Source organism: Falco biarmicus, chromosome 17, assembly GCF_023638135.1.
Source record: "Falco biarmicus isolate bFalBia1 chromosome 17, bFalBia1.pri, whole genome shotgun sequence".
In the NCBI taxonomy this organism is placed as follows: Eukaryota; Metazoa; Chordata; class Aves; order Falconiformes; family Falconidae; genus Falco; species Falco biarmicus.
The window spans coordinates 2,930,917-2,956,732 of NC_079304.1; the positions used below are offsets into that span (position 1 = coordinate 2,930,917).

General features: G+C 38.0%; 1 protein-coding gene across 4 annotated transcripts; it reads left to right on the forward strand.

Moving 5' to 3' along the window:
- The first annotated feature begins 184 nt into the window (after nucleotides 1-184).
- BRCA1 (BRCA1 DNA repair associated) lies at nucleotides 185-25,064 on the forward strand. 4 transcript variants are annotated; one of them, XM_056362546.1, is made up of 23 exons: nucleotides 185-435; nucleotides 878-977; nucleotides 3,000-3,053; nucleotides 3,384-3,464; nucleotides 3,968-4,056; nucleotides 4,928-5,073; nucleotides 5,769-5,877; nucleotides 6,823-6,868; nucleotides 7,334-7,476; nucleotides 7,936-11,301; nucleotides 11,970-12,055; nucleotides 13,659-13,833; nucleotides 15,060-15,192; nucleotides 15,356-15,522; nucleotides 15,961-16,286; nucleotides 16,935-17,022; nucleotides 18,513-18,590; nucleotides 19,069-19,109; nucleotides 20,439-20,522; nucleotides 20,936-20,990; nucleotides 22,168-22,241; nucleotides 22,741-22,801; nucleotides 23,864-25,064. In XM_056362546.1, exons 2-23 carry the CDS (start codon nucleotides 898-900, stop codon nucleotides 23,965-23,967), a joined length of 5,586 nt encoding a protein of 1,861 aa, XP_056218521.1. In that variant the 5' UTR covers nucleotides 185-435; nucleotides 878-897; the 3' UTR covers nucleotides 23,968-25,064. The 4 variants fall into 4 exon arrangements, with proteins under 4 accessions (XP_056218521.1, XP_056218520.1, XP_056218522.1 ...); XM_056362545.1 differs by lacking the exon at nucleotides 185-435 and having other exon boundaries at nucleotides 889-977; nucleotides 5,772-5,877; XM_056362547.1 differs by lacking the exon at nucleotides 185-435 and having other exon boundaries at nucleotides 889-977; nucleotides 5,772-5,877; nucleotides 7,936-8,091.
- Nucleotides 25,065-25,816: the final 752 nt, after the last annotated feature.

Here is a 25,816-nt window from a genome sequence, read left to right on the forward strand (position 1 = left end):
GGCTGCTCCTGCGCTCTCCGACCAGCTACGCCCGGCGGGGTTACGCGGCAGAGCCAATCACCCACGCCCTGCCCTGCTCCGTCACGCCGTGGGAGGAGCCGGAGTGTCACGTGTCGAGAAGGGGCTAATAAGAGACCGGTTCTCAGACCACGTGTGGTTGTTTCGCTCTGTGATTGGCTCTCTGGCTATACTGCGCAGGAAGGAGGAAAGGGCGCGAAATGCGACACTGTAGAGCGGCCCCTTAGGGCGGCTGAGGAGCTCCGGGCTGGCCGCCGCTGGCTTTTGCCTCCCCCTGGGCAGCGTTCCGGGTGGGTTGGCCGCCCTCACGGCAGCGGAGAGGCTAGGACCAGGAGGCCGGAGCCTGGCCAGCCGGGTGCTGAGCAGCTTCACCCCGGCCTCCTGACGGTCGTCGCTGCTGGGCCCGTTCCTGCTCCGGTAAAGGCCAGGCGGCTTCTCTTTGCTTTAGGGCTTGCGATGTTTGCTGTAGGGTCTTACCTGCACTGCTTGGTGCAGGCAGTTCCCAGGGTCCTTTGCATCAGGTTGTCTGCTGTCTCCTTTACAACCTTTTCCACCTACAAAACTCCTTTGTTGTTGTTGTTGTTGTTTTGCTTCTGCGGCCCCTTGTTGAGCTTCTGCTGAATGCTACCTCTGTAAACCCTTTCCGTTTGCCCTTTTGACTACAAGAGGCTTGACAGGTTTTAATTGTAAACATTCAGAGTAAGAGCTCCACCAGTGCTGTAAAGTCTCCCGCAAGAAATAGCAGCAAAGTATTTGATGCTGTTCAGCATGTTATAGAACAGCCCGACAGGAGAAAGCATGGTCGTGGGATGCAGCAGGTCAGAAACAAAACTGTTACTTTGTTTTTTTTCCCCTGTAGAGCATTTTTGGATGTGAAGGATGGACTTCTCTGCGATTGCTATTGGAGATGTACAAAATGTTCTTTCAGCTATGTGGAAGAACTTGGAGTGCCCAATATGGTATGTCAGGAGAATAATATGAACTCTTAGTATAGTTGAGTCTTCTGTTTTTCTTTTCAGATGCTTTTGTCACTATATGGGCTATTGGAAAGCAAAAAGAGTTCTATGTTAAGTATATTGGTGTTTCATAAGACTCAAATGAGAAAGTGAAAGATGGAACCTGTTTTACTCTTATGTTCTAGTACATTTTTCTTTTCTAATTAACCTAAATGTGTCAGTCCTCTATCCAGTTAGGGAAAAAACGTAGCTGATTGCATTAGAGTATTGTTTGTAAAGCAGCCTGGATCTTTGTCCTTTGTGTCTAAAAGGTAAGTGACGTTTGTACTACTTTAATGCAAATAAGTACGGAAATAGCAGAGATTCTAGTTAAAGCCTACATACCTAGAATGTCTGATAAGCTTTTGAAAGACTTGCTTACATTGAATCAGACTGCTGACGTTTATTTTGTCTATGCTGGCAGAGGTTTTTAGAGCCTTATGTTTTAAATTCATTTGGAAAGATTTTACTTTACTGCCATTGGAAAACCAAAGTAACTTCTGTGTTGGTGATAACATCTTTTACAAAGGCACCAAGGAGAAAGCATAGAGTGTCTGCAGAGCTCTGCAGAAAAAAACTCGTGTCCAACCTTCTCCAAAGGGGCAGCATGCTTTTTGAGGAGCAAATGCATGCATTGGATGGCTGGTTTAGTTATTCATTGGTTTAACAAATAATGTTACAAGAGCTGGAATAGAAACCTTTTCCTATATTTGCTGTTCTTTACTGCAAGTGGGATTTGATGTAATAATGACATGTATCAGAAAGTGACTTTACAGTCTGGTACTGCTGACTGGTGGGAGGAAAACTGACTTTAATGTGGAATGGAGACCTTCAATGTCTACTTTCTAGCATATGTGCAAAAAAGATCATGGAAGTGTGTACTGTTCAGCTTAAATAGCAAGACGCATTGTGAACAGCAGTTCAAAACCAGGATTTAAATGCACTTAGCTGTTTTGTTGGTAATTATTAACTGGGCAAAAGGCTGTGAATATGGTGAAGTTGGGCCTTCCTCACTTCATTTCCATATGGGTTATTAAGTTATAATTTTTCTTTTCTATTATGGAAAATTAAAATATTAAACCATCCCAAAATAGGAATGCATGAGATTGAGGAATGCTGAGGCTGCTTTTGGCTCTTGGTGTATTTTGCTATAGGCACAAGTTAGACTGTTCTGCCATAATAGGATTATATTTGTTCTGACTTTTTGTCCAAGTTACATTGTTGTGGTGTTTTAATTGGAATCGTTACATAAACTGTTTTACATAGTACTAGGTTGTAGACAGAACACAGAGATGCTTCCTTATGTACATACACGGTCTATGAAACTCATGAAATCTTTATGTGACTAGGGCTTGTAACATGATGTATGCCTAAATCAGAGCAGTATTTTTTTAAATTATTTGTTTTTAGTGTGTGCTCAAGGTAGGTTATATTTTAAGATGAATTGAAGTGAATTGGTTAGAGCTTTTCTGAAAGCGCTAGGATAAAGTTAAATGCTAATTTTCACACAGTGCTAGACAGAAATGGATTTAGAATGGAAAACTGGGGTTGGGAGGAAGGAATAACTTAAACAGTTTGTGTCGACATGTGTGCATCTGGTTTACACAGACACAGTAAGAGTCCACTGGACTCCTGAACCCAACAGAACTACTCTGTTCTTTGCTCTTGACACTGGAGGTCAGCATTGAAAAAGATGACTTTAGTGTTTTAATACCAAGTTTCCTGCCCCGATGAAATGCTGCCTCTTTCCAGAGACAGACAAAGATGGTGAAGAGCTAGTAGATAAGTATATATTGCGTATTGACAGTATTTGTTGCTGTACCAGGTTCTCAAATGAGAAATTGTCAAATCTGTCCTACTTCTCTTCCCCACCAAGATATGTTTTTAAAGTTTAGGAAAGTGGCTGTATTTCTGAATCTCACTTTGTTGCTGCGATTTTATATGTAACTTCTGTGTTCTTGTTTTCCTTATGTTTTCTTTCTGTAGTTTGGACGTGGTAGAAGAGCCAGTTTCAACAAAATGTGATCATGTATTCTGCAGGTAGGTTTGAAAACTTGTATAAGTCAATGCTTAGTCAATCTGTTCTTATTCTCCATATATACTTCTTTAATGCTAACGATGTATACTGTGATTTGGTAACTGAATATGTAAATATTTTAGGGGGAAGTTATTTCTGAATAATAACTGCAGTTTCACAGATGTGTTGGAGGGGATTGATTAATTATTCATAACACCAGAACAGGAATACAGGCATTCAACTTGATAATGAAGGTTTTCTATGAAGTGGTGCATGCCCGGGCTCAGTTTTAAAGAAAATAAAATCCTCCCTTTTGTTACCATCATGAGTACTCTTTGGTTTTTTTCCCCTAGATTCTGCATGTTTAAGCTCTTCAGTAGAAAGAAAAAAGGTGTGGTACAGTGTCCTCTGTGTAAGACTGAAGTTACCAAGAGGTAATGCATCTTTGCAAATGGGTTTGAGGATAAAAAGCTTGAACTCTAAGGAAAAGTTAATCATGGTCTTAAAAACATCTTAGCAGAAGACTGAAATAAACAAAGGTGGTTAAGTAAACTGTCAGTTCTAAAGGAGTAATTCTTTAGTGCCTTACCTCAGTATAAACTTTTTTCAAGTTACTGCAGGTGAAGATGCCATTCTTAACAAATGTTTGTGCTATCGAGTATAGACTGTATTATTGTTCAATCATTACAACTAATTTCTCTATGCTAAACCTATGTGAGGAAAAATAGGAAATTTTCATTTTGTGATAGCTTTAATTCCCATAGTAATGGTTGTTTTGGGGAATTGTGGTGTTACTTGGCAACAATTTCTCATTGTCTCATGTTCCACTTCGGAGTTTTACTCCTTTTTTTGTTCAGCCTAAATTAAAGGAGAACTATTAATAGTTGACCCTTACATCTGCTGTTTTAAAACAACTCATACGGTAATGTTATTTCAGAAGTCTGAGAGAAAATGCCAGATTTAAGCAACTAATTGAAGCATTGTTGGAAACTATCTATGCGTTTGAGCTTGACACTGGAGTAAAGTGTAAGTGTTGTGAATGTATACCCCCGCTTCTTTTTTTTAAATGAGTTTTTGACGTTTGTATCATAAGCATTTGCAGTGTATCTTGTTTACTGTGCAGTACTTGGTATGGAAAGAATTATCAGATTTTTTTTCTTGGATGTAGAAGCATAAGTTTCGTTAAGTTCCCAAGCTTTCCCTTCAATAACCTCTTGACAAATCTGAAGGGTTTTTAGTGTGTTTGATGACTCCGACCAATCTTATTTTCCATTCTTGAAATATGGCTGAATGTGTACCAAATAACCTTCAGTCTATGGCTGTGTGACAAAGTCCCACTCTTGATTATGCCCAACCTTGCAGCTTTAACTTCTTAGACATCTTAGAGCCTGAATTAGCAAGTGGTACAACAGTGTATGTTAACTTGCCCCGTTCAGATATATCTTTTTGGAATCCAATTTATCCTTCCTAGTACTCAATGTCTTGTAAAGGATATTGGCAAGTCAGATGCATGCTGCTTTATATTTTGGGAAACAAGGTGTTGTTGGGGGTGGGTGAATTTTTTCTTAGTATATTGTGCTATAAAAACTATACTTCCTTTTCAACTTGTTCAGACATTCTAAAATCACCAGCGTTAGATCCTGTTCTGGCTAGATTATCTATATAAGCAAAATTGGTTGAGAAAACTAGCTGGCAAGATCAAATTTTACTTAATACTTGAATAGTACTCATAAAGAACAATCAGACTAAAAAGTTAATCAGTTTTTTCTTTGATAATTGCATTTTAGCTGTATATACGCTAGTTTCATAGGGTCTGTGCAAGGCTATTTTATTAATATATAATACCTGTTGTCATGTCCCATTTAAGAAAGTTTTTTTTCCTGTTGACACTTTTCAGTTTTAAACAGTCATCACGTTCCTAAAACATCCACAGAAGCCACTGCTACTGAGTCCCTGTGTAAAGAAAGTTCTGTCATCCAAAGTAAGGTCTTCAGAAACAGGAAAAGAAGTGCTAAAGAAAATGGACAAGAAAACTGCACCTTGGTACCTTTTCTTCCACCCAGTTTATTTTTGTGGGTTGTTTAATGTTTTATTTGAAATGTGTATACATGCATATACATAAATGAATGGAATAGGAGGTTTTGGCTGGTGTTCAGATCACTGTTTGACTTGAATATTCATTCCAGACAAGGACATGTAAATATTTTTGCCTTCCTAACCCACTTAAAGTTGTTTGCATAAGAAGACCTGAACTCTAAAGATAATACAGCCATAATATGCTCTGTTACTGAAAGGAGGATTTAAAGCTTTTTCATACTGCTTATTTAATGAGGCTGTCTAACTATTTGTAGGCTTTTTACTTCTTTTTTAGCGTTAGGACCATGAATATGTCTTAAGAAATCTTAAGATATTACCAAACTTAGTGATTGCTATGTGTATGAGTTTGTGGTGCTTTGTTTCTTGTTTCATCTGCTCTATGCTGAATAGAATGTTAAGGAAGACAAAACTGGTAATGGTTTGAGCTGTTAAATGCGTGATGATTGGTTCTATTAGCACATTCCATTACGGGTATCAGTATGATAAATTACATGTATTGGATTTTTTGTATGGAGGCTGTCAATTTAAATTCTTAGTCTGTATGTGTCAGCCAGCCCCCTGCTGTATTTTAATAATTGCTACTTATTTTTTGGAAATAGCCTACTGTTATAAATAACTATTCCTTTCCATTCTTCTGTCAGCAGGAAGCTAATGTGGATACACAGCTTACAAACACCAGGGTCAAAGGGTGTCCACTAAGAAACAAAACCCAGAAACGTGGCTCTCAGAAAGGGATTTATATAGAGTTTGGTAAGATCTGTTGTAGATCCACACTAGTTGAGCTTATTTGTAATGTTTGCAATGTAATGAAAGGTGATGAAGTCCAAAGTCTCTATAAACATTGATTTCTCATTAACACCCGAAATGAGAATAAAGGGTCAAACGATTGACAATTCCAAGCTGGTAAGTCAAAGGGGGTTTTACATGATTTATTATATTGTAGGAAATTATACTGCTGTAGTAAACCTTAAAGGCTCAGTGTACCAGATACAAAGAAAAGATGTGTACAGATGTGAAGAAAGTTATAGTTGTTACAACCAGTGATAACTACTGTTTTGTAAAGAATATTAAGCCTTGGCACTAGCGCTTGAGGCTCTAGTTAATAACCAGAGATAAGAATGAAAACTGAGAAAGGAGTATTTCATCTCTGTCTGTCCTAGCTTTTCAGAACTTCCTTTTTATCTGCTGCTGACTGCTGATAGAAAAAAGATAGATGCTTTGCATAGTTTATTTTCTCCTAGTGTCTTCAAGGAAGAAATTGCTCCTTTTAATGGATAGTGTTCATTGCCTCTTTTTTCTTACTGCTTCTTCCAAGATCAAAGGGTCAGAGACACATATTTGAATGTATTTCTCTAACTTCCCTTTCAAAAATGTAAATACTAGCAGCTCTTTCATGTATAAATTTAGAAATCGGAAACTAACTCTTAGCTAATTAACTCAGTAGCTCTCTGTTACAAGTCACTGTATTTAAACATAATTTTGTGCTGGAGCCGTGTACATATTTGTACATAGAAATCATTATAATTAGGTAAAATACTGCACAATTGAACTTGTTTTCACTGAATAAGTTGAAAGCATCTATCACTAGAACAAATAAGCATGCATGCTTCTGTGATGGTAAACACTGAATCTGGCAAGTCATCTTTCTCTGAATCATTTCAACCAGAGTAACTGATTGATTATTTTCTTTTATAGGCTCCGATTCATCTGAGGAGCTTTTTAAACAGGCAAGCAATATTGGGTAAGTAAAGGTGATTAAGGAATTCTTACTTTCTAAAGACTAGTTCAGTATTCTCATTTCTATGTTTTAGTTTTTAGAATAGGACTGATAGAATTCTTCAAGCTGACGAGTGATTTTCAACTTCGAGGGCATCAGGGTAGAATGGGTAGCTGACTCCTATCAGTTTGTCATATAATATACTTTAAAGCTGTTTTCTAAAGGATTTATTGCTTACACAGACATTAGATCTTCAAGAGAAAAGCATGTACTATGCTTTAGAAAGTAAATGTTAAATTTGGGAAGTATAAGAGAGAATCTTTTTAAGAAATGGCCTAAAACTGTGAAGGGATCTAATTATAGCAAGTGTCAATCATGCAGCCTGGCTCCTCCAGAAACTTTCAGAGAGCGAGAAGGGAAAATTAAGTATCATCTGTTATATCTATTGTGGTTTTCTCTGTAGTGAAAGTAGATATCCCTCCCCAACAGATTAGAAGACAAAGCAGCACTTCAGACTTCATCTGAAGAAAAGCTAGAAGAACTTAAGAATGCTGAGAAAGGGAAAGAATATTCTTGCAATAATCAGCCTGACATGCTGGGTGCTAAAGAAGTAATTCTACCAAATGTCGTAGGTGCGTTTGTTATTTTGGTGACAAAAGCTTGAAAGAAAGACCACAAGTTAACATTTTGATTTCAGTGTAGGTGCTTGCAGTCTTGTATGTTGTAGTTTTGTTGATACAGCTACTGACAGTATATTGTAGAGTAGAAACTTAAAGTGTGGATAGTTTGTACACAGGAACAGAAGGGAAAAAAGTAACTTGATCAAAGTGCAAAACTTTTTCTGTTCTACATACGCCATATTACCCTTTATAATACACATTGAGAGCACTGTCTGGTAGTAAGAAGTTGGATGAACATATATGTAATTTGATCTTTCTCCCTTTCTCTACGGGGAGTTTGGTGCAGTGTAATACTCTGTTTTGGGGGGAAATAAGAACAGTTCTTTTAAAACAAAGTAGCCATTAAGCCTGTTGTTGTTCTTGTATGTGTAAAATAGGGCTTAATAATTTATAATACCTATAAATCTTCAGGTGAAGTTGATTTCTCGAAGGAAAACTTGAGCAAGAAAAACACTTGGAGCATCACTGAAAATGCCAAACCTGGCCATGTGAATATGACTGAATATCAGAGTTCTCCTTCGAATGTTCTTGCCCTAGACCTACTTGCAGAGCAGTGTGACGGAATAGGTAATGCCAGTCCCTTAAGAAATGGCGACACATCTTCCTTTAAGATCACAGAAGAAATGGATGCAGAGCAAACTCAGTGCAATAGTAAAAGCAAAGAGTTTGACTTAAAAGATAGCTCAGGGAGGAACTTGGATAAAAGCAAAGAAATAGATACTGTTGTACAAAGTGTGGAAGCTGTGGAAGTACAGGAACCTGAGAATGAGTCTTTCCATGAAAAAGAGCTTCCTGTGGAGAAACTACTTCAGCCAGAGACACTTCCCTGTGCTACCCTGAATCGAGTCTCCAGGAAGAGACTGAAGCAAAGCATTCAGAAAGTCAATGAATGGTTTTCAAAAAGCAACGAGATTCTATCTTCCAATTCTTCCCAGGATGATTCTGCTGGAGCAACTGATGCTTCAGGTGAAGGAGATGCATCTTTATCAGATAAAGATTCCTGTATTTCAGAAAAGACTGACCCTATGGTAGATTCCATGGAAGTTGCAGTGGTTGAAGGAAACAAGAGATGGTCAAAACAAACAGCAGATAGCATCAAAGACAAAATATTTGGGAAAACATACAAGAGAGAGAGGAAGTCAAATACCCCTGTTACTGTAAGAGACATTTTACCTACTACTACTACAAAAAAGGAAGATGTGGCCAAGGAGAAGAGCTTGACTAATTCCAGCAAAGATGGACTAAAGCGAAAAAGGAAGAATGCCAGTTTCCTACAACCAGAGGATTTCATCAAGAAAAAGGATACAGAAAAGGCAGATAGGTGCGCTCAAAGTGTTAACTGGCACCTTGGAGATGCTGAAAAGAAAAGATGTGATGAAGGCTCTGCTGTTAATGAGAGTCACCTCTCTGAGAATAGAGAGGATAATATGCTAGCAGAACTTGAGCAAGGAGGAGGATCCCTGTGGAAAAAAGCAACTGAAGGGGTGACTGGCAAGCACTGTGATGGGGAGCTAGAACAGAGTAATGGTGATCAGAAAAGCACTAAAAAAAGTTCTGCAGCAAAAAGATGCAGGCAATCTAGTAGAACCATGTGTGCTCTACAGTTAGTAGTCGATAGAAGTTCTGTTTCCCCTGATTCTGCTGAGCCACAGATTGATAGCTATCCAAGCAGTGACGAACCAGGGAAAGCTGATTCTGAGCAAAGACAAGTCAGGCGCAGCAGGAGGCTTCAGTTACTTTCTGAAGAAATGGCAAAAGAAACAGGTAAAGGAGCAGTAACTAAGGGAGCAAGAAAGTATGACAGCGATTGTGAAGGGTCTGTCTTTGGAGTCCAAAGCAATGTGTTAGTTCACACTTCTGAATGCAAAGACCTCTGTGAGCCCCAGGGTACTTTGAGCTACAAGCCACTTGGGAAGCTGAAGCGTAGCCATCTGGAAGCAGCTGAAGAACAGATCGGTCTAAAGAATTCATCTGACACTGCAGAAATTGCGAAAAGTCTCTTCAATCCTACACCTTCATGTCAGCATTCAAATTGTAATTCCTTTGTAGCTGATACAGGTTCGCAAGAAGGTGAAATACTAGGCAGCCCTTTCCTCGCACAGTCTCCTTCAATGACTGTTGTGCAAACTGCTTCCCACCCAACTGAAGAGCCGACTGAATCATGTGCTACTAGTCCCCAGGACAGCGGGCATGATACACAAAATGTTCCAGGGGACTTCAGAACCGAAAAGTCACCAGTGGCTAAAAACGTTTTGGAATTGACCAAGGAAGCTGAAGATAGCGAGTTAGACACACAGTATCTGCGAAATATATTTAGGCATTCAAAACGTCTATCATTTAGCCTTTATCCTGCTCACGTGAAGGCATGTGCAGTAGAAGATGCTGCTTCTGAAACTTTAAAGATATCCTGTACTGATCAGGTAGAAGATAAGCATAGGAAATATTTACAAACAGAAAACTTGCAAGAAGAGAAAACTGCTGAAAGCTTGAGTAGGGTTTGTGAGAAAGAGAAGCTTAAAACCTATGAATCTGCTTGTGTTAGTCCTATGACTTGTTCTGTCAGCAGCGCTGAAGGTTTGCACACAGGGGAACATAAAGCAGATACTTCGCAAGCTGAAAGTCAAGGGAATCTGACACCTCTAAGAGTGGGCACTGCTAGGACTGAAGACAAAAACAGATCGCAACAAGAACAGGGAAATGAAAAGACACTGTCAACTGACATAGGGATAGAAAGTGAGGTGAGACAGAATCCAAGCAAAAGTAACAGAACCCCAAGTGATCAGAGTAATACAGATGAGCACGCTTTCAAAAGAACAGATTTAAACACAGTCACTGAAATATGCCTCAGTTCAGCAAGCAGTCAAGCAGGAAAGGTCAAAGCTGTTCACAGCAAAGGACCAATGCTACATTTTCAGTCCAGATCAACAGTTTGTGCTGCAACTTGTCAGGAAAGGTCTGCTGAATTCAGCTATGAAGTCATCGGTGAAAAATGTAGCAAAAGCGAAAGAAAACAAGTAAAGGGGGTTGAAGGGCAAGCAAGCCAAACTACTAGCATAGGGATACCTGAGTGTTTAGTCACAGAGGCTCTAGAAGAACCTCTTAAAGGGAATGGTGATTTTTCAGGTTCATCTGAAACCCCTGATGGCTTATTGTGCTCTGACGTTGAAGAGAACATCAGCTTTTCTGAAACTGATAGGGGAGAGAGATCTGCTGTGTTTGTGAAAAGTGATACCGCCCTGGTCAAAGAACTACACAACAGTAATGTTAGTTCTAAGCCGAGACCTCGAGGTATTCGGAGATCTCGAAGAGCACGGAAACTGCAGTCTTCAGATGAAGAATGTAGTGAAGATGAAGATTTACCATGTTTTCAGACATTAATAAATGGCAAATCAGTAAGCACGCCTTTGGGGATCAGTAAACAAGTGACACCTGAGAAAGAGTCTTCAGTAAGTCCTGTCACATCACCTCGTGATGGAAGTCATGATGACAACAACATGCAGAAAATGCCTGAAGCTGCCCCAAGCGATGGATGTGCTTCACCAAGCCAGGAGTCAGAATGCTCAGTCAACTTATTTTCTTCCCAGTCCAACATGTCTCAAGAATCCATCGATGAAGCACAAGAGCCAAAGAAACCTTTAATACAAGGTCATACATCCAAACAAGTGAGCAATGTGAAGGAGAGTACAACTTTTCAAGGTTGTAATAGAGGGCTGAAGAGAAGCAAAACTAACTTCAAAGAGGAATGCCAAGAAGACCCAAACATGGGAACAAACCTAGGTACAGATCAAGATTTTTATCGCTGGAGCTGTTTGTAATGTCATTGCTCCTTGCTTTTTTGCTGTTTGCATAGGAACTTTAGTTCTGTATTTGTGGTACTTACATTCTTAAAAAAAAAAAAAAAAAAAAAAAAAGGATCAGCCCTAAACAATCAAACAAAACCCTCAGTGGTTTCTTTCCTGAATTTGCAGTTTCTTTGTTCAGAGCAAAAATGAATAGACTGGGCATGAGAGGCCAGACTGAGTTTGTTTTATGGGAATTAATTTCTGAGTGAAATGCTAGCTTTCTTACTGTAATATGATACTTGCATCTATCAGCAAAGTTTTATAAAGCCTACCTAAGCTGTTTCCCCAGATGAAATATTTGTTGAAATTGGCTGTTGAATTCTGTAGGGCTTTTTTTGACCTTTTTATGGCTTTCATAAGTATTTAGGGCTCTTTCATCACTGTTGAAACACTTTGAGTTCTAGTTACTTTGCCATATGTGTGACATGGTATTCTTTGAAATGTTCACTTAAAGTAGATCTGTGCTTCTAACTTGAGTGTTTTCAAAAATTGTCACTTTATACTTAACAGTTGGTTAAAAGGTCTCTGTGGTAAGATACCATAGATAACTATTGGGGTTTGTTTTTTTTTCTTTAACTAAGATTTTCTTCCGCCTCCTTCAAGGTCAAGGATCTGGCTATGACAGTGAAAACAGCTATGTGGAAGACTCATGTGAACCATTCTCTCAGGGTGAAATCCTTACCACACAGGTAAGTTTTATGCACTAAATTCTAAAAGTAGTTTACATTCTAGGATATAAGCATGTATATGAAAGCTGTGAGGGCAGTGTAGTAGGCAACTGCTTTCATCGTAATTCTTTGTGTCACTAGATTACTTCCAAGAGTAATGAAGAATTGTAGAATTGCTTCTATGCCATTACTCGTCCAACTTCACCTTCCGTGGTAACATTACATTCTAATGGCTGTAACTTGTTATGTGGTATTGATTACAGTTCTTAATTGTAGGAGATGCTAGGTATTGAATCTCCATGCTTGACTAGTGCTGGAAACATCAGCTTCCTGTACTTAAAAGCTTCATTGATAGGAATTTATAATGATTGGTGAGAAGGATTGGATTTGCTACATGATGATATTTAGCTGCATGGAGTCTTGCCTTCTAGGGGTAATGATTAAATCATTTCATGTTAGAATGTTATAGATATAAGACCCTACAGGCACTGTCCAATGAAAGGTGTGTCTAGCACAGTGTATTTTCTCTGCTATTAATTATGGCTTAATGGCCTGACTTGATGTATTGGGTAATGGGGTGGTGAGGGTGGTGGTTGGGGCTTTTAGTTTTGGTGTTTCATTTTGGGGGGTGGGGGTTATCCTGTAACTTCAAGGTAGGTCTTGTGACAAATCTCCCTTCAGCATTAACAACCCATATGCATTTTAATATCTGTCAAAGACGACTGAATTTAATTCTTGTGCTTTATGGATGGTTCTTCCGTTTAATGCATCGGTGCAAAATGGAGTCGACTGGCAGGACATTCTCCCTGATAGACCTTCAGGTTTCAGGATATATTTCAGGATAGATTTCAGGATATATTGGTTTAAATGGAATAGTGGCAGTATGAATTCTTGGGGAGTTTTTTGGTTTCTTTGTGGTAGGGGGGTTCTGTTTGGTTGGGAGGTTTTTATTCAGTAACACGCAAGCTCCACTTGGTGCCAGTGCTAGAGCTACGAACGTAGTATTCAGCGCTGTGGAAACTGCTTTATCCTGTGTAGTGGAGGTTTTTGGTTTTTAAAAGGATTCTTTGAAAGCCTGAGCTGTTCTTATGGGGAGATGTATATGGCATGTTTTTAATAGAAGGTATAGTAATTTTTGATAGAGAAGGGAAGAATAGGATGAAATTGTTTAGAAGGAATAAATAAAAATGTCTTTAGGGCTTGCAGTAATGGTGGAAAGTGCAGAAGCTCAATACTTGATGTTCACTATTAAACTTCATTTCAAGCGGCTAAAGTAAACCGATGCAGTTGAGACAAAATTACTTTTAAATAAATCTGTGTAGCATTTTTTAATTATTTTTTTTCTCTGACATATTAAAGTCTGAGCAGCCTAAACTGAAATAATTTGAAGAGCAAAATGACTGTGTGGTGGTTTGCATTCTTTCCTTTTGATGTAGCCTATGTGCATTTTTTTTGTTACAGTAAAAGCACTGCAGTGACCTTTTGAACATACGGTAAAAACTAATTGAAAATAATTTTGCTGTTTTCTAATTTTCAAGTGTTTGTAAAAAAAAAAAACAAAACCAAACAATCTACTGTTTAAAACAGTTGGCTAAATGTCGGCAATATTGTGTATCCTTTGCAGGAGAAGAATGTTATGCAGAGTAACCTAAAAAAACTTCAGCATGAAATGGCTGTACTTGAAGCAGTGCTACAGCAACATGGAAGTCAGGACTGTGGGTTTTCACCTATCCATAGGGAACTGCCACATTCCAGTGGCAAAGGAATACTTGGAATGGAACAAGTGCAACAAGGAAGAGGTAAATAGCAATTAAAACCTTTCCCAGCTTTCTTACAAACAGTTGTTACTATTATTAGTTCTTTTTCCCTCTACCACAAATTATAGTGTTAATTCAAAATCGGTGTGTTAGCAGAATTTTACCTAAATTCAGCTATTCAGTGAGACATGCATGTTTTATTTATAACTTGGCTACTACACCTAGCTTAAACTCCTGTTGCAGATCTTTGTGAGATTACATGGTGTAATTATTCAAATGGTGTGAGTAGGCCTTGTGATTTGGCAGTACTAATCCACATTGCTGTTCTGTCAGTTATAGTTGTACTCTTGTTTTCTTTCACTGGAATGGGTAGGGGGCATGGCACAGTGGCTGAACACCCAAAAGGATTTGGCCTCTATTGCTGTGGGAATAATTGTCCTTTAGCGCATCAAGGAACAAGACAGAAATTAGGTTGGGTATGTGTTGGCTGTCAAAAGCAACACAGTACAGGTCAGGCTGCTGATCTTGAGCAGAGAGGAGGAGAATACCTACAGTGGTGTGTAAATCCCTTGAACAGGCTGGGTAGAATCCGTGCTTAGTTAACAAGCTCATTGAATTGCATGGCATTCGACCTTACTACAGTTTGAGAATATTATTTCATAGAGAAGACTTTGAAATGTGACGTGGAAGCTCAGTAAGCTAAATTCATGAGGCAACTATGAACACCCTGCTTGAAGATGTAAGTCAGCAAATCGATAATTAGTTTCCTTCAGACAGGAAAGCTACTTAAAATAATTCCGTTAATACAGTGCGTGTTTACATGGTTGTACTAGAATATGGATTTCAGACTTGTAAAAACTTAAACTGATTAGTTATTGATGATTTGATACAGATTACAGGCATCTTTAGCGATCAAATAAATGCCTCTACTGGTTGTGAACAGAGATACAGTAATGCGTTGAGGGGATTCATAAACTGCACTAAATGGTGTAAACTTGCCTTGGTCTATTTATATCCTACTTTTTCCATCTAATACATAACTGACATCTTGGTTTTGTAGATGATTTGGTATGTGAAATAAAACATAGTTGCTAGCTGTGCTTCAAATGGCTTTAGCATTTTGTGTAAATTTCTGTTTTGGGACACTTGTCTCTCTAAAGTGTGTCTGGATTGAGATTTTAGAGAATGCTTGACTTCTTACCTGAAGAAACAATTAAGAACAGTTGCTTTCATTTTGCTTGTTTAAGAACTATTTTTCTGTTTTAAAGGGGCAGAGTCAACCTCAGAAGGAAATTTTGAAAATCATAAAGGCAGAAGTTCAGAGGGATTGTCAGCCAATGATCTCCATGATATGCCAAGTGATTCTCTCAACAATAAAACCAAAGAGTTAGAAAAAGAAAGGTAAAAGTGTGTTTGTTTTTTACTTCTAATCTTTTATTTTAAAAAAATCTTGAATTAAATACCTCTCAACTTTTGAGCAATTACAGTACGTTAGCTGTTGCTACGTGGTTCTGTTGTTTAGAATAGTAAAAAAAGTATTAAAACCAATTTCCCCTCTCTCAAGGTCTCCAGAATTGTTGCTTCCATCTTCTAAATCCCGCTCGTTAAAGAGACTACATTTGGAGAAAGGTCTTCAGTGTGACAGTATGCCGAAGAACAAAGCTCATTCTGAAAAGACAAAACCTGCGCAGGAAGCGGTACAAGAATATAGTCATTGCCAACTTGAAGCAGGTAACATTTAAGAGGGATCCAATGCACTTTGATTTCTGCTTGTTTTTTCAGGTTTTTACATACAGGCAAGACACAGCTTTTTCTTGTAAATCAAGGATTTTAAAATATTCCTGGTCAATTTAAAAAGATGTTACTTTTTGTTTGGTAGCCCAACTGTATAGCTGCCCATCAGGATGGGGTTGGACATTTTGACAGTAATGGGAGTTATCAGTCTAGCATATAAATTGGCATTTCTTGAGAGATACAATACTGAAAGTTTTAAAGATATTCTAGTGTCTCAGCTATAGGTCAGGAAAAAGTAATGATAGAGGTAAAGGTGTGGTAATAAATAAGGAGAGGAAGTGACTGCAGCAACTAAACTTAAAAGGTAAAGCAACAGCCTTCCACCATGACTACAAGATGGAATTGTTTCAAGGAACAATTTTTCTTTTCCTTCAGAAAACGCAGATGAGCAGAAATCTGGGACCAGGCTAAACAGTTCGTCTGTCTTATCAAATCTCTGTGGCAATGTGACCAGGATTCCAAATAACTCTTCCTCTTCTGTAAGGCTTCTTAACCCTCGAACTGAAGAAGCAACAATTAGTTCTGTTGTAGCTCAGAAAGCTAATAAAAGCTGCGCTCAAGAACATAAATTGAAGAGAAGTGTGTGTCTTCCTCTGTCTGCTCTGCACAATGCAGCTGGGAAAGAAAATACTACAAGTCCGGGGGTGACTAACAGGAAAGAAATGTCAATTGTGGCATCAGGTCTGAATCAAAGTGAAAATGTAAGTATCTCCCAGAAGCTTTAGAGATCCCTTGTTAATTGTTCCTGATTACCTCTAGTGCTCAACGTAGGTCTGCGTACAGTGAAAATTAATCTTACAGGAATTGGAGATTAGTAATGGAGTGACTCAAGTCAAACTTTTTCACTCCTAAAAATATGCAGAATGCTATCAGCACCATGAAGCTTAGTGAAATTTGAACTTTTTAAATGACTGTCCAGGGGAAAAAACACACATTCCAAAGCAAGAGAACTTTATTTCTAGAAATAAAGCCTTGAGGCATGGCTGGGAGGGGGCAGTTTCTTTGGTAGTTCCCTTGATGTTCTCAGATGATGATGATGCTTTACCCAAATTCTGATCCATTTCTGTAATTAATCAATTCTGAATTGCTAAAAAACCTGTTTCTACGATCCATTTCCAGGAGGATATGGCTTTAGGTTTATAAACTACTGTCAGGAGAGCTCTTTACTTCAGCCTATTGAATGGTGCCAAAATTACTGACTTTTAAGGAAAGATACATTCAAATGTATATACAGAATACACAAATAAAACCATTAATTTAATTACATTATTGCTTCAGACTCCTATAAACTTGAGATGTTGAGTTTTTTAATGTTTTGCTAGCTATTAATTTTCTTAACTGCTTTTCAGTTGCTGGTCCAGAAGTTTGCAAGAAAAACTCAGAGCACTTTATCCAATCACATTACTGAAGGAACAACTCATGTCATAATAAAAACAGGTTTGTTGGGAGCTGTGTGAACAAATCCTATATTTACACATCATATAGAATTTTAACTAAAGGCTAACCAACAAGCAGGCGGTTCAGCAAAAATTTGAATAAGTTTGAGAAGGTGTTCATTATTTTCTTCTCTATCATAATTTTTTTGTTTAAACTTTGGGAATCTTTCTTATTCTGTTTCACAGAGTCAGAGTGAGGGTATGTTTTGCTGCCTTGTGTGATTTGAAGCTAATGTTACTCAATTTTTTCCTTCAGCTGTTTGGTCACAATTTTCAGCTGTTTAGTGCATGTTAACATGAAGTAGTTCAGAACCAACCAAAAAAGAAAACAACATAGTACCTAAAAAAATGAGATATAGAAATTCTGGAAGTTGGATGCTATTTTTAGTTTCCTAATTTCTTACAGGGATTATAAATGCTGTTTCTTTCTAAATTTTTGAAAGAAACTTATGTTTAATAGAAAATTGGAAGCAGGACTTAATTGTATGTATAACTGCTGGTAGTAGATAGTGAAAGTGTGCTTCCATACTATTTCATCATAACTATTATTTGCATGCTTAATTAAGGTACTTAAATTAGTTTTTGCTCTTTAGTAGAACTCAAGAATCTCGTTATTAAAAGCTTTAAGGGACTTTATAGAAATTTCAGTGCAATAATACAGTTTCAAATTTGACAAATGTATTGCAATCTGAAACGTAGCATTATATTGACTTCAGAAAAGCGTAACATTCATCAGTAAAATTAAAGTTATTGTATTTCTGTGTCTAGGCTTAGGTTACATTTGTTCTTTACTTTACTACCACATCTCTTAACCAATATTTTCTTAAAAAGCTAAATATTTTGAGCCAAACCTGGGTGTGGGTATGCTATATGCTATGCTTGCATTTTGCTTCGTAGCAACATTTCTAGCTGGCTCCTGTTTGGATACAGTCTACCACACAAGCCTTTCTTGCTTTTGAAAACCAGCATAGAAAAGGAGCCAGAAAATCCTCTTACTTCAAGTCTATGGGCTTAATTTTTGCCTTTTTTTTCAGGAAGGCTATCATAGACACCATGACCGTATGTTTTTTGGAGAAGTGGATTGTTCTGTTTTCGTACAAATACAGATAGGATAAACTAACTGCCTTCTGAAGCTGTGGCGCTGGTAGAACAGAAGATGATCTTAAATGGCTGGTCATCTAAAAATGTATGCCAACATGTATGGGCACCGAATCCTACTCTTAGTGCCCTCTGTCTTGACTAGCATTCACAGGTTTTCTTACCTCTTAACTTTACTGAATAACTAAAAAAGGGTTCAGAAGTTGTACATTGATTACTTTCTGCTCGTTTCCTGAATCAGGACAGTAGGACTTTGGAACCTTTCTATAAATGGTCTTGGTATTTTGCTGCTGTACTTAGCAAGAAACTTCTGGTTTTAGATACACACCACCTGAGCTGTTCTTTTCACTAATGACAAAACTGAAAGAGGTCTTATTCTTGTTTGCTCTGCAGATCAGGAGCTGGTGTGCGAACGGACACTGAAGTACTTCCTGGGTATTGCAGGAAGAAAATGGGTAGTTAGTTACCAGTGTAAGTATAACTTGTTTTGGAGCTGAACGGTCTCTGCTTTTTGCCACAAATATACCCTTCACTTGTTCCAGTAAAAAGCCCTGATTTCTTCATGTCTTGGCATCTGTTTTGCAGAGTTTCTTCTAGATACTTTAATATATTTTTGAATGTATTTTAAAAACCCCAAACAAACAGCAACATCAAACTTCTTTCTCTTCTGAATACTTTCACTGCTTTCAGATAACCACATTGGATTGCTTCCCACCTTGACAAAAGCCTTTCCTCCCTCTTAATTTAAATGAGATGCATAGCATCTCAGTTAGTGCAAAAATAATATTATTTATAAAAGGTAAAAAAATTCTTTTTGGCATCAGGTGGTATTGTTTCCCTCTAGTACAAATACCTTGGATTTAATGTAGCAATGAAGTCAGACTGTTGGTAGTGGAAGAACAATTTTGCTATATAAAATGACTTGTCCTGTTCTGATCTTTTTATTTAGGGGTAATTCAGTCTTTTACAGAAGGCAGGATACTGAATGAGGTAAGGTGGTTTGTTTTATCTTAAGAATGATATGTCAAATGTGTAGGCAATGCTGTTACACAGATAGACCTATTAGTAACCTCAGATGTTGTCTAAACGTTTAATAGATGTAACTTTGGCTCTGAAAACTGAGATTCTAGTTTTACCAAATGCTAGGATCAAATACCACACTTAGGCTATATGTATTCATTGTTATTGGAGGCATAATGGATCTATTTTTTGGAAGAGGTGATAGGCATTTTTTAAGTGTTTCTACTGATATTGATGGATTACAGCATAGAGGAAAAGATCTGCTGTTTGCTTAAGGAAATAACATTGGAACATAACTACATACATAGCTTTGTTTTTAAAGTTTAAAGTAGTCAACTACTGAAAACTTGTTCCAGCATTTTCTACCTTTCCTAGTAGAACTGGCTTATTTGATATGACTGATTTAAGTGGATTTTTGTATTCCTGGGTAGTATTTGGATTTTCATTCTCTAGTTCAGATTTCTGGAGAATGTCATTTTAGTGACACAGCCTGGATTTCATAGATCTCTGAGCAGAAATGCCCCCTTTCTGGTATGAAATGTAGGCCCTTTTGTCAAGCCAAGGGTGAAGAAGAAAAAATCTTGGCACCAAAAAAGCCCTAGGAAGGCGTGTTAAAGGCCCTTCTGTGCTTGAGGTGCAAGGGGGAAGTTGCTACAGAATTAACTGGGAACGCTAGAATGTGGGACAGCTGTTAACATTGTCATACAGTCACATTGCTTCAAGCAAGGAGAAGAGCCTGCAATTATAACGAAAACGATGGGGTTTCTTCCCCAAAGTGAACTGTCAATATGTAGGTGTTCTTCATACTCTTGTAGCGGGCTAGACTGCGTGGAAGTTTTGGAGAAGTTTCAAGCAAGTATTGGAGAAATGGGAGTTAGTCAGATGTAGGCCTGAAATTATTAAACGCAGCACTGTATTTGTTATTAATCTGTATCCGAAGTGAATGCCCTGAAATAAAATAGATGTTGAAGATCCAGATATTATGTACTGGTAACTTGTATCAAATGAGACTTTACTGATAAGTTAATTATAGTGTTGGAGTGTAGCCCTTCTTTTTATACAGTTTGCTAGACTACTATGTAGCAACTATAATTTGTCTTTAAAAGTTGTCTGATGTTGCAGGGGTTCATTACTGCTCTCCATTTTTCCTGAAAAGCCTTTTAATTTTCCATGCTCACTTAATAGCAAGGTTTCCAGTTCTGAAATCTGATGACTTCTTCCTGTTCTGATGCAGAACACTGACCAGGAAAGTGTTCTCAGTCTCCTAATTACTGATTACTTGTTTATTTTATTTTCCAGGAGGACTTTGAAGTTAGAGGAGATGTAATCAATGGGAGAAACCACCAAGGTCCTAGGAGGGCTAGACAGTCTCTGACTGAGAAGGTATAAGCACATCAGGGATGAAAATCCTGTCCTGCTGTGACTGTTTCATATATGTGGCTATGAATATCTGGATCTTCTTCCAATTTCTCTGCTGTTCTGTATTATTGAGTTGTACAAATTTAGCATTTTTATATGTGAAAAGTGAGCCCTGTCAGCGGCAGAGTGGTTATGCTCTGTGACTCACTGCGCTTGGAGTGAATGCTATCTTTTTATAACATCAGTATAGGATAGCACAGGGTTGGGGTTTTTTTATGATATTCTTTCGTTTTGTAGGTTACAAGAGCTTCAGATATACTTTGTGAAATAGTGATAGCTTGATAACCAGTCCTAGAGCTGCAATGAAACCAGCAGATTAAGTATTGTCCTTTAACAATACTGTATGTTCTTTGTTAATGTGTTCCTTGTTTTTTCAGATCTTCAAAGACTTTGAGATCTGTTGCTATGGTCCTTTCATTGATATGACTACAGGTGTGTCATTTCAGTGGAATTAAATGAACTCTGAGCATCAAAAATATTGGGGGGGGGGATTGTGTGCTTTCACCAGAGTTTTGCTTGGACCTCTTCTTGGATGCTCTTGTATTTTTTACTCTGAAACTTTCAAAAAGCCTACATGAGGTACAGGCTGGGTAAAGAACTTTATCCAGTTCTGTCTCCAGACAGGATGGAAATGCTGTTCTCTATTTGGATGCAGAGGGCTGCTCTGGGAATTTTGCTGTATTTCAAAACAGGCCTTTTACCTAGTTTGATTCTCTAGCAATGAAGGAAAAGCATTAATATCATGCTGTCTGGTAATTGCTTTAGAAGTGTTTGAGCACTTGTATCAGCATTTTTTCTTCTGTCTTAGTATCCTTTTTCTAGCAGTTAACACATCCTCAGTGTAATTTCTCTCTAGCAGCAGATGTTAAGTGAAACACACAACAAAGCCAGAAGTTTATATGCAAAGAAAATGCTGGGCAGGATAACTGCTTTTTGTTAGTTTGAAAGTGAATAAAGTATAGTAGATGTTTTGAAAACTTAAGATAGAATTTTTCTACTGAAAATATTTGTACCTCTCTTCCCATTTTTTTGCCTTATTCAGCAGGTACTTTCTGATTTGTCCAATAGAGCTTTATTTTTGACTGGGTGAAATATCCTCATGTCTCTTGACATTTGTAGTAATTACCGCAGAGGATGCAGTGCTTTCACCTGCTGCAGTAATCATCAATTATGGCTCTTACACTTGAGAGACTTATTTGTCATCTTCACCATCAATTCAACAAATTGGTGGAAATTAAATACTTTGGCTACTTCTGTTAATGACGGATAATCACAGTTCTGATTTCTAATTTTAATTTCATGTCTTATATACTTATGATAAGAGGAAATAAATTGTTAGTGTCTTTCTCCTTAAGTTTTGGGCATGTGATGTTTTGCTTTTTCAGGAGTGTTTTGTTTTGTTTAGTCCTGACTATAGGGCAAGGGAAGAAAGTGAGTTAATGTTCCTCCGCAGGCTAGAAAGTGAAAGGACATTCTCTACTAAGGCTTACATTTCTTTCAAATGATAGTTTACATCTTGGAGCAAATACATGAGGGTTTAGGGAATAGTATCTGTCTCAACATGATATAAAATATTGAAGTAAATAGATTGTTTATGTGATTTCTTCAGAACATCTAGAATGGATGGTGGAGCTTTGTGGTGCTACCGTCGTGAAGCAACCTCATCTGTTCTCACACACAGCAGTAAGTGTTAATCAATGTTGCGCTTCACATAGTGAATGGTCTGTAGTTAAGTAATATACAACATGTTGAAAGGTTACATGGCCTTTATGGGCTTGTCAAAGACTTAATGCATACAGGTATGTTGGAGAGAACTGTCTGCACAGTAATGCTGCCAAACTGCACGGTAACAGTTCTTGTGTTCTGGGCTCTGACTACTCTGTATCGGAGTACTCTAGCTAGATAGCTAATCTCTCTTGAAATCAGCACTGAGCCTCACTTTCCCGTGCAAAAAGCCTTTAGTGCCTTAACTTAGTCACAGCATTTGTGGAGAGAAATAACAAAAAAAAAAAATCTTTGGAACAAATGTATTTCTCCTTCTACTACCACTTCTTAAAGTCCTCTCTGAAGTGATGCACTGAAGCAGAGTTAGCCCAGTTATCACACTCTGCAGATAGATGCGAGTGATTTAATGACAGACAGATAACAGTAGCGTTTTTATTTTCTTATCTTGAAATCCTAGAATTCTACTGCTGTCGTGGTTGTGCAGCCAGATGCTTGGATGGAAAACACAGATTATAGAGGTAAAATGACACACTGTCATGGACTGTTTTATGGTACACATTAGTGTCTTTATCACCTCCATCCTTTTAGAAGTTAATTATCAGAGAGGTTTGTAGAGAAATCGAAATCAAAATAAAATCTTACTGTGTCTGAAGGTGGATGTGTGTCTTGGAAGAAAAATCCAGAAGGACAAGGTATATTATCTCAGCAATAGAATCTTAAAAGGTAGTCTGGCAGGCAGATCCTGTTCTTGGCTCTGTTGTTCTGCATATCATCAGCTGTACAGAAACTTTTCTAATTGGAGATACCTTCTAAAAGGTATGGAGGCATGCCTGTAGGGGATTAGTGAGACCTAGGAGAAAGCCTCAGATGGGACAAGATTCTCTTGGTCTGGCAAGAGTACCTAGCTAAAAGCATTAATTGATATAGCTTTGCCTTTTTTTTTTTTTTTTAATCAAGATGCTCCAGAGAAACCATGAGACTTTGAAAGTGCAAGTGTTCCAGACAAACTTACTTTTTAAATGAGATAGTGGGAGTTATGTGATGAATGGGAGCTAGTTAGGCTACAGTGGAGTTCAACAAAGAGATGGAGCAGGAGGATGATGTAAAACCAGCTGTTTCCATGGCACTGGGAAAATGAGAAAATAAAGCAAAAGATCCTGAAATGGTGAAGAACAGTCTGGGAGCACTTCAGTAATCTTCTGTTGCTTGTCTCTTAATGAGACTCATTGCTTGTCTCATACTCTGTGCCTGAGCAGACAGGAACTGAGGCTCTGTCACAGAGGTCCTAAATTAAAAGATAACAAGGACTGTGCTTTTTGCTTTTAGTGTTTGTTCTGTGATGTTCAAAACTTCCTGCCTGACCATTTGCCAAACAGCTAATTCTTTTTGGAGCAGCATTACCAGCATTGTTAAAAGTAGTAGTGCCACGTCCTGGGTTTTAGACTCTTGGTTTTTATCAAGGCCTTTAAAATGTCAAAGAGAAAGCAAATAGCTTAACCTGAAAGACATCAGTGAGCTCACCTAAAGCTTGCTTTGACTCATTGGTGACGGTTTTATTGTTTTTTGTCTTTGTTTTACAGCAATCCAGCGAAAGAACAATGTTGCCATGGTGACTCGAGAGTGGGTATTAGACAGTGTTGCTTGCTATGAGTGCCAGGAGTTGGATGCTTACCTTGTGTCCTAAGGCCGATCTGCAGTTCTTTTTCCATTGCTCACAAATTCTCATCAGTGCTGATAATTTGGTAATTATTTTAAGGACTGAGAATTAAGTCACTTCCGCAGAGATTATGTGCCTGTAGTGTTCTTGTTCAGAGTAAAATAACTAGATTTCTATTAACAATAAAGTTACTTAAACATTACCATGTAAAGATGGAATTACCTACTGTTCTTTAACATTTCTAATTTCAAAGGAGTCCTTTTAATGTAAAAGAAATTTTAAAAGTTAGAAAATGTAGAACACAGCCTCCTCAGAGAAATGGTGATTTATTATTTACCATTGCAGGCAGTTCCTGTTTATATACTTGAGGGTGTTTTGGAGACAGTCATTTAAAAGCATAATACTGTGCTCAGGGCTTGAATTAAAACGTACTTACACTCCTGAGGAACCTCCGTATTTTCACTTTCCATAAATACATACCTTGAATAAGGGTGTATACCAATACAAGGGAATATTATTTTGTGATTACTAATGCTTCACCCTGATTAATCTCAGGCCATGGGTTGTACTTGTGTTGAAAACTATACAAACAGCTGTCTTGTTGTATATACAAGTGCCAGCTTGCCCTAGCCAGGAGGATTCTCCACAAGTACAGCCCCTGAGAAGCCAACACTTGATTGTCAGCGTAAACCAATCCCTAAAACCACAAGCCTATACCGGTGTTGTGCCAATCTTATTAATACCTGAGGAGCATCTGTGGCGCCTATGAAGAGGTAATGAACTGATGTACTTCAGGATCCCAGTGACCTGTAATAAGCCCTGCAAGAATCTGCTTCTAATAGTCCCTGCCTGCAAAGTGAGACTGCAGAGAATATTTGCTTTTTGTGGAAGAAAGTATCGCTTGTTTCTATTGCCAGACAATTCAACTTTATAAATAATTTTGTACTTCCAGAGCAGAAAGAAAACCTGTTTTCATAAAGTTATTTAAACAAAATTTTAAAATTGTAGCTAAGTTCAGAGAGTTTTTCAGTGCTCAGATGCTGCTAGGTTGTCTTGGAAAGTTATAGAAAGTATGTTTATAAATATTGGAATGCTCAAAGGCAATAAAATTATTTTGGCAAGTATTTTACGTAATTGTTTACTCTCATGTGAAGCAGTCAGTCTTTGCATTGAGGTATATATGAAAAAATATCTGAAGTCCAGCCTCTCAGAATGGGGAAGGGGAATGGAGACTTGCTGGAAGAGATTAAAAAATGTAAATTAGAATTTCAGCGCTGGAATCAGAATTGTAATTTCCATCAACCTGAGAAGCAACTGTGTTATCAAGTGGCTTGTAGTTGCCAAGTGGAGGCAAATGTAGCCTAACTAGGCATTGCTGCTGGTAGTGTAAGTGCTGGAAGCATTTGCTCAGTTGACATACATTACTGCTTTCTTTTATGTGACTATTTCATAACTATCGAGGCTGTTAAACACAGCCTCACCTTCAGACTGATGCTGCTCTTATCTCTAGAGCTTACATTAGTTAGTTGTGTGTGGTGGGGCTTTTTATAATCTACATTTGAAAAGATAACTGGGGGACATGACTAAACGTTGCCCGTTAGATGCAAGCGAAAGGCCAAGCAAGACTGTTTTGCATCTGCCATTGTGAAATTGTCCCTCAGATCCTAACGCAAAGGTTGTACTTTCTAGCAGGTCAGGTATGAGCTCCAGCTAGAGAGTTGTCTGTAGGAGTGACACCCGTGACATCGCCCCTCTTCCTTGGAGGGGACTAGACTAGATTTGTGGAAACTGCTTCTAATAAGTATCATCTGTGAACATTTGGAGTAATCTGCATCTCATGTAAGATCTGAATGAAGCAAAATGGTTTGGCTAAACA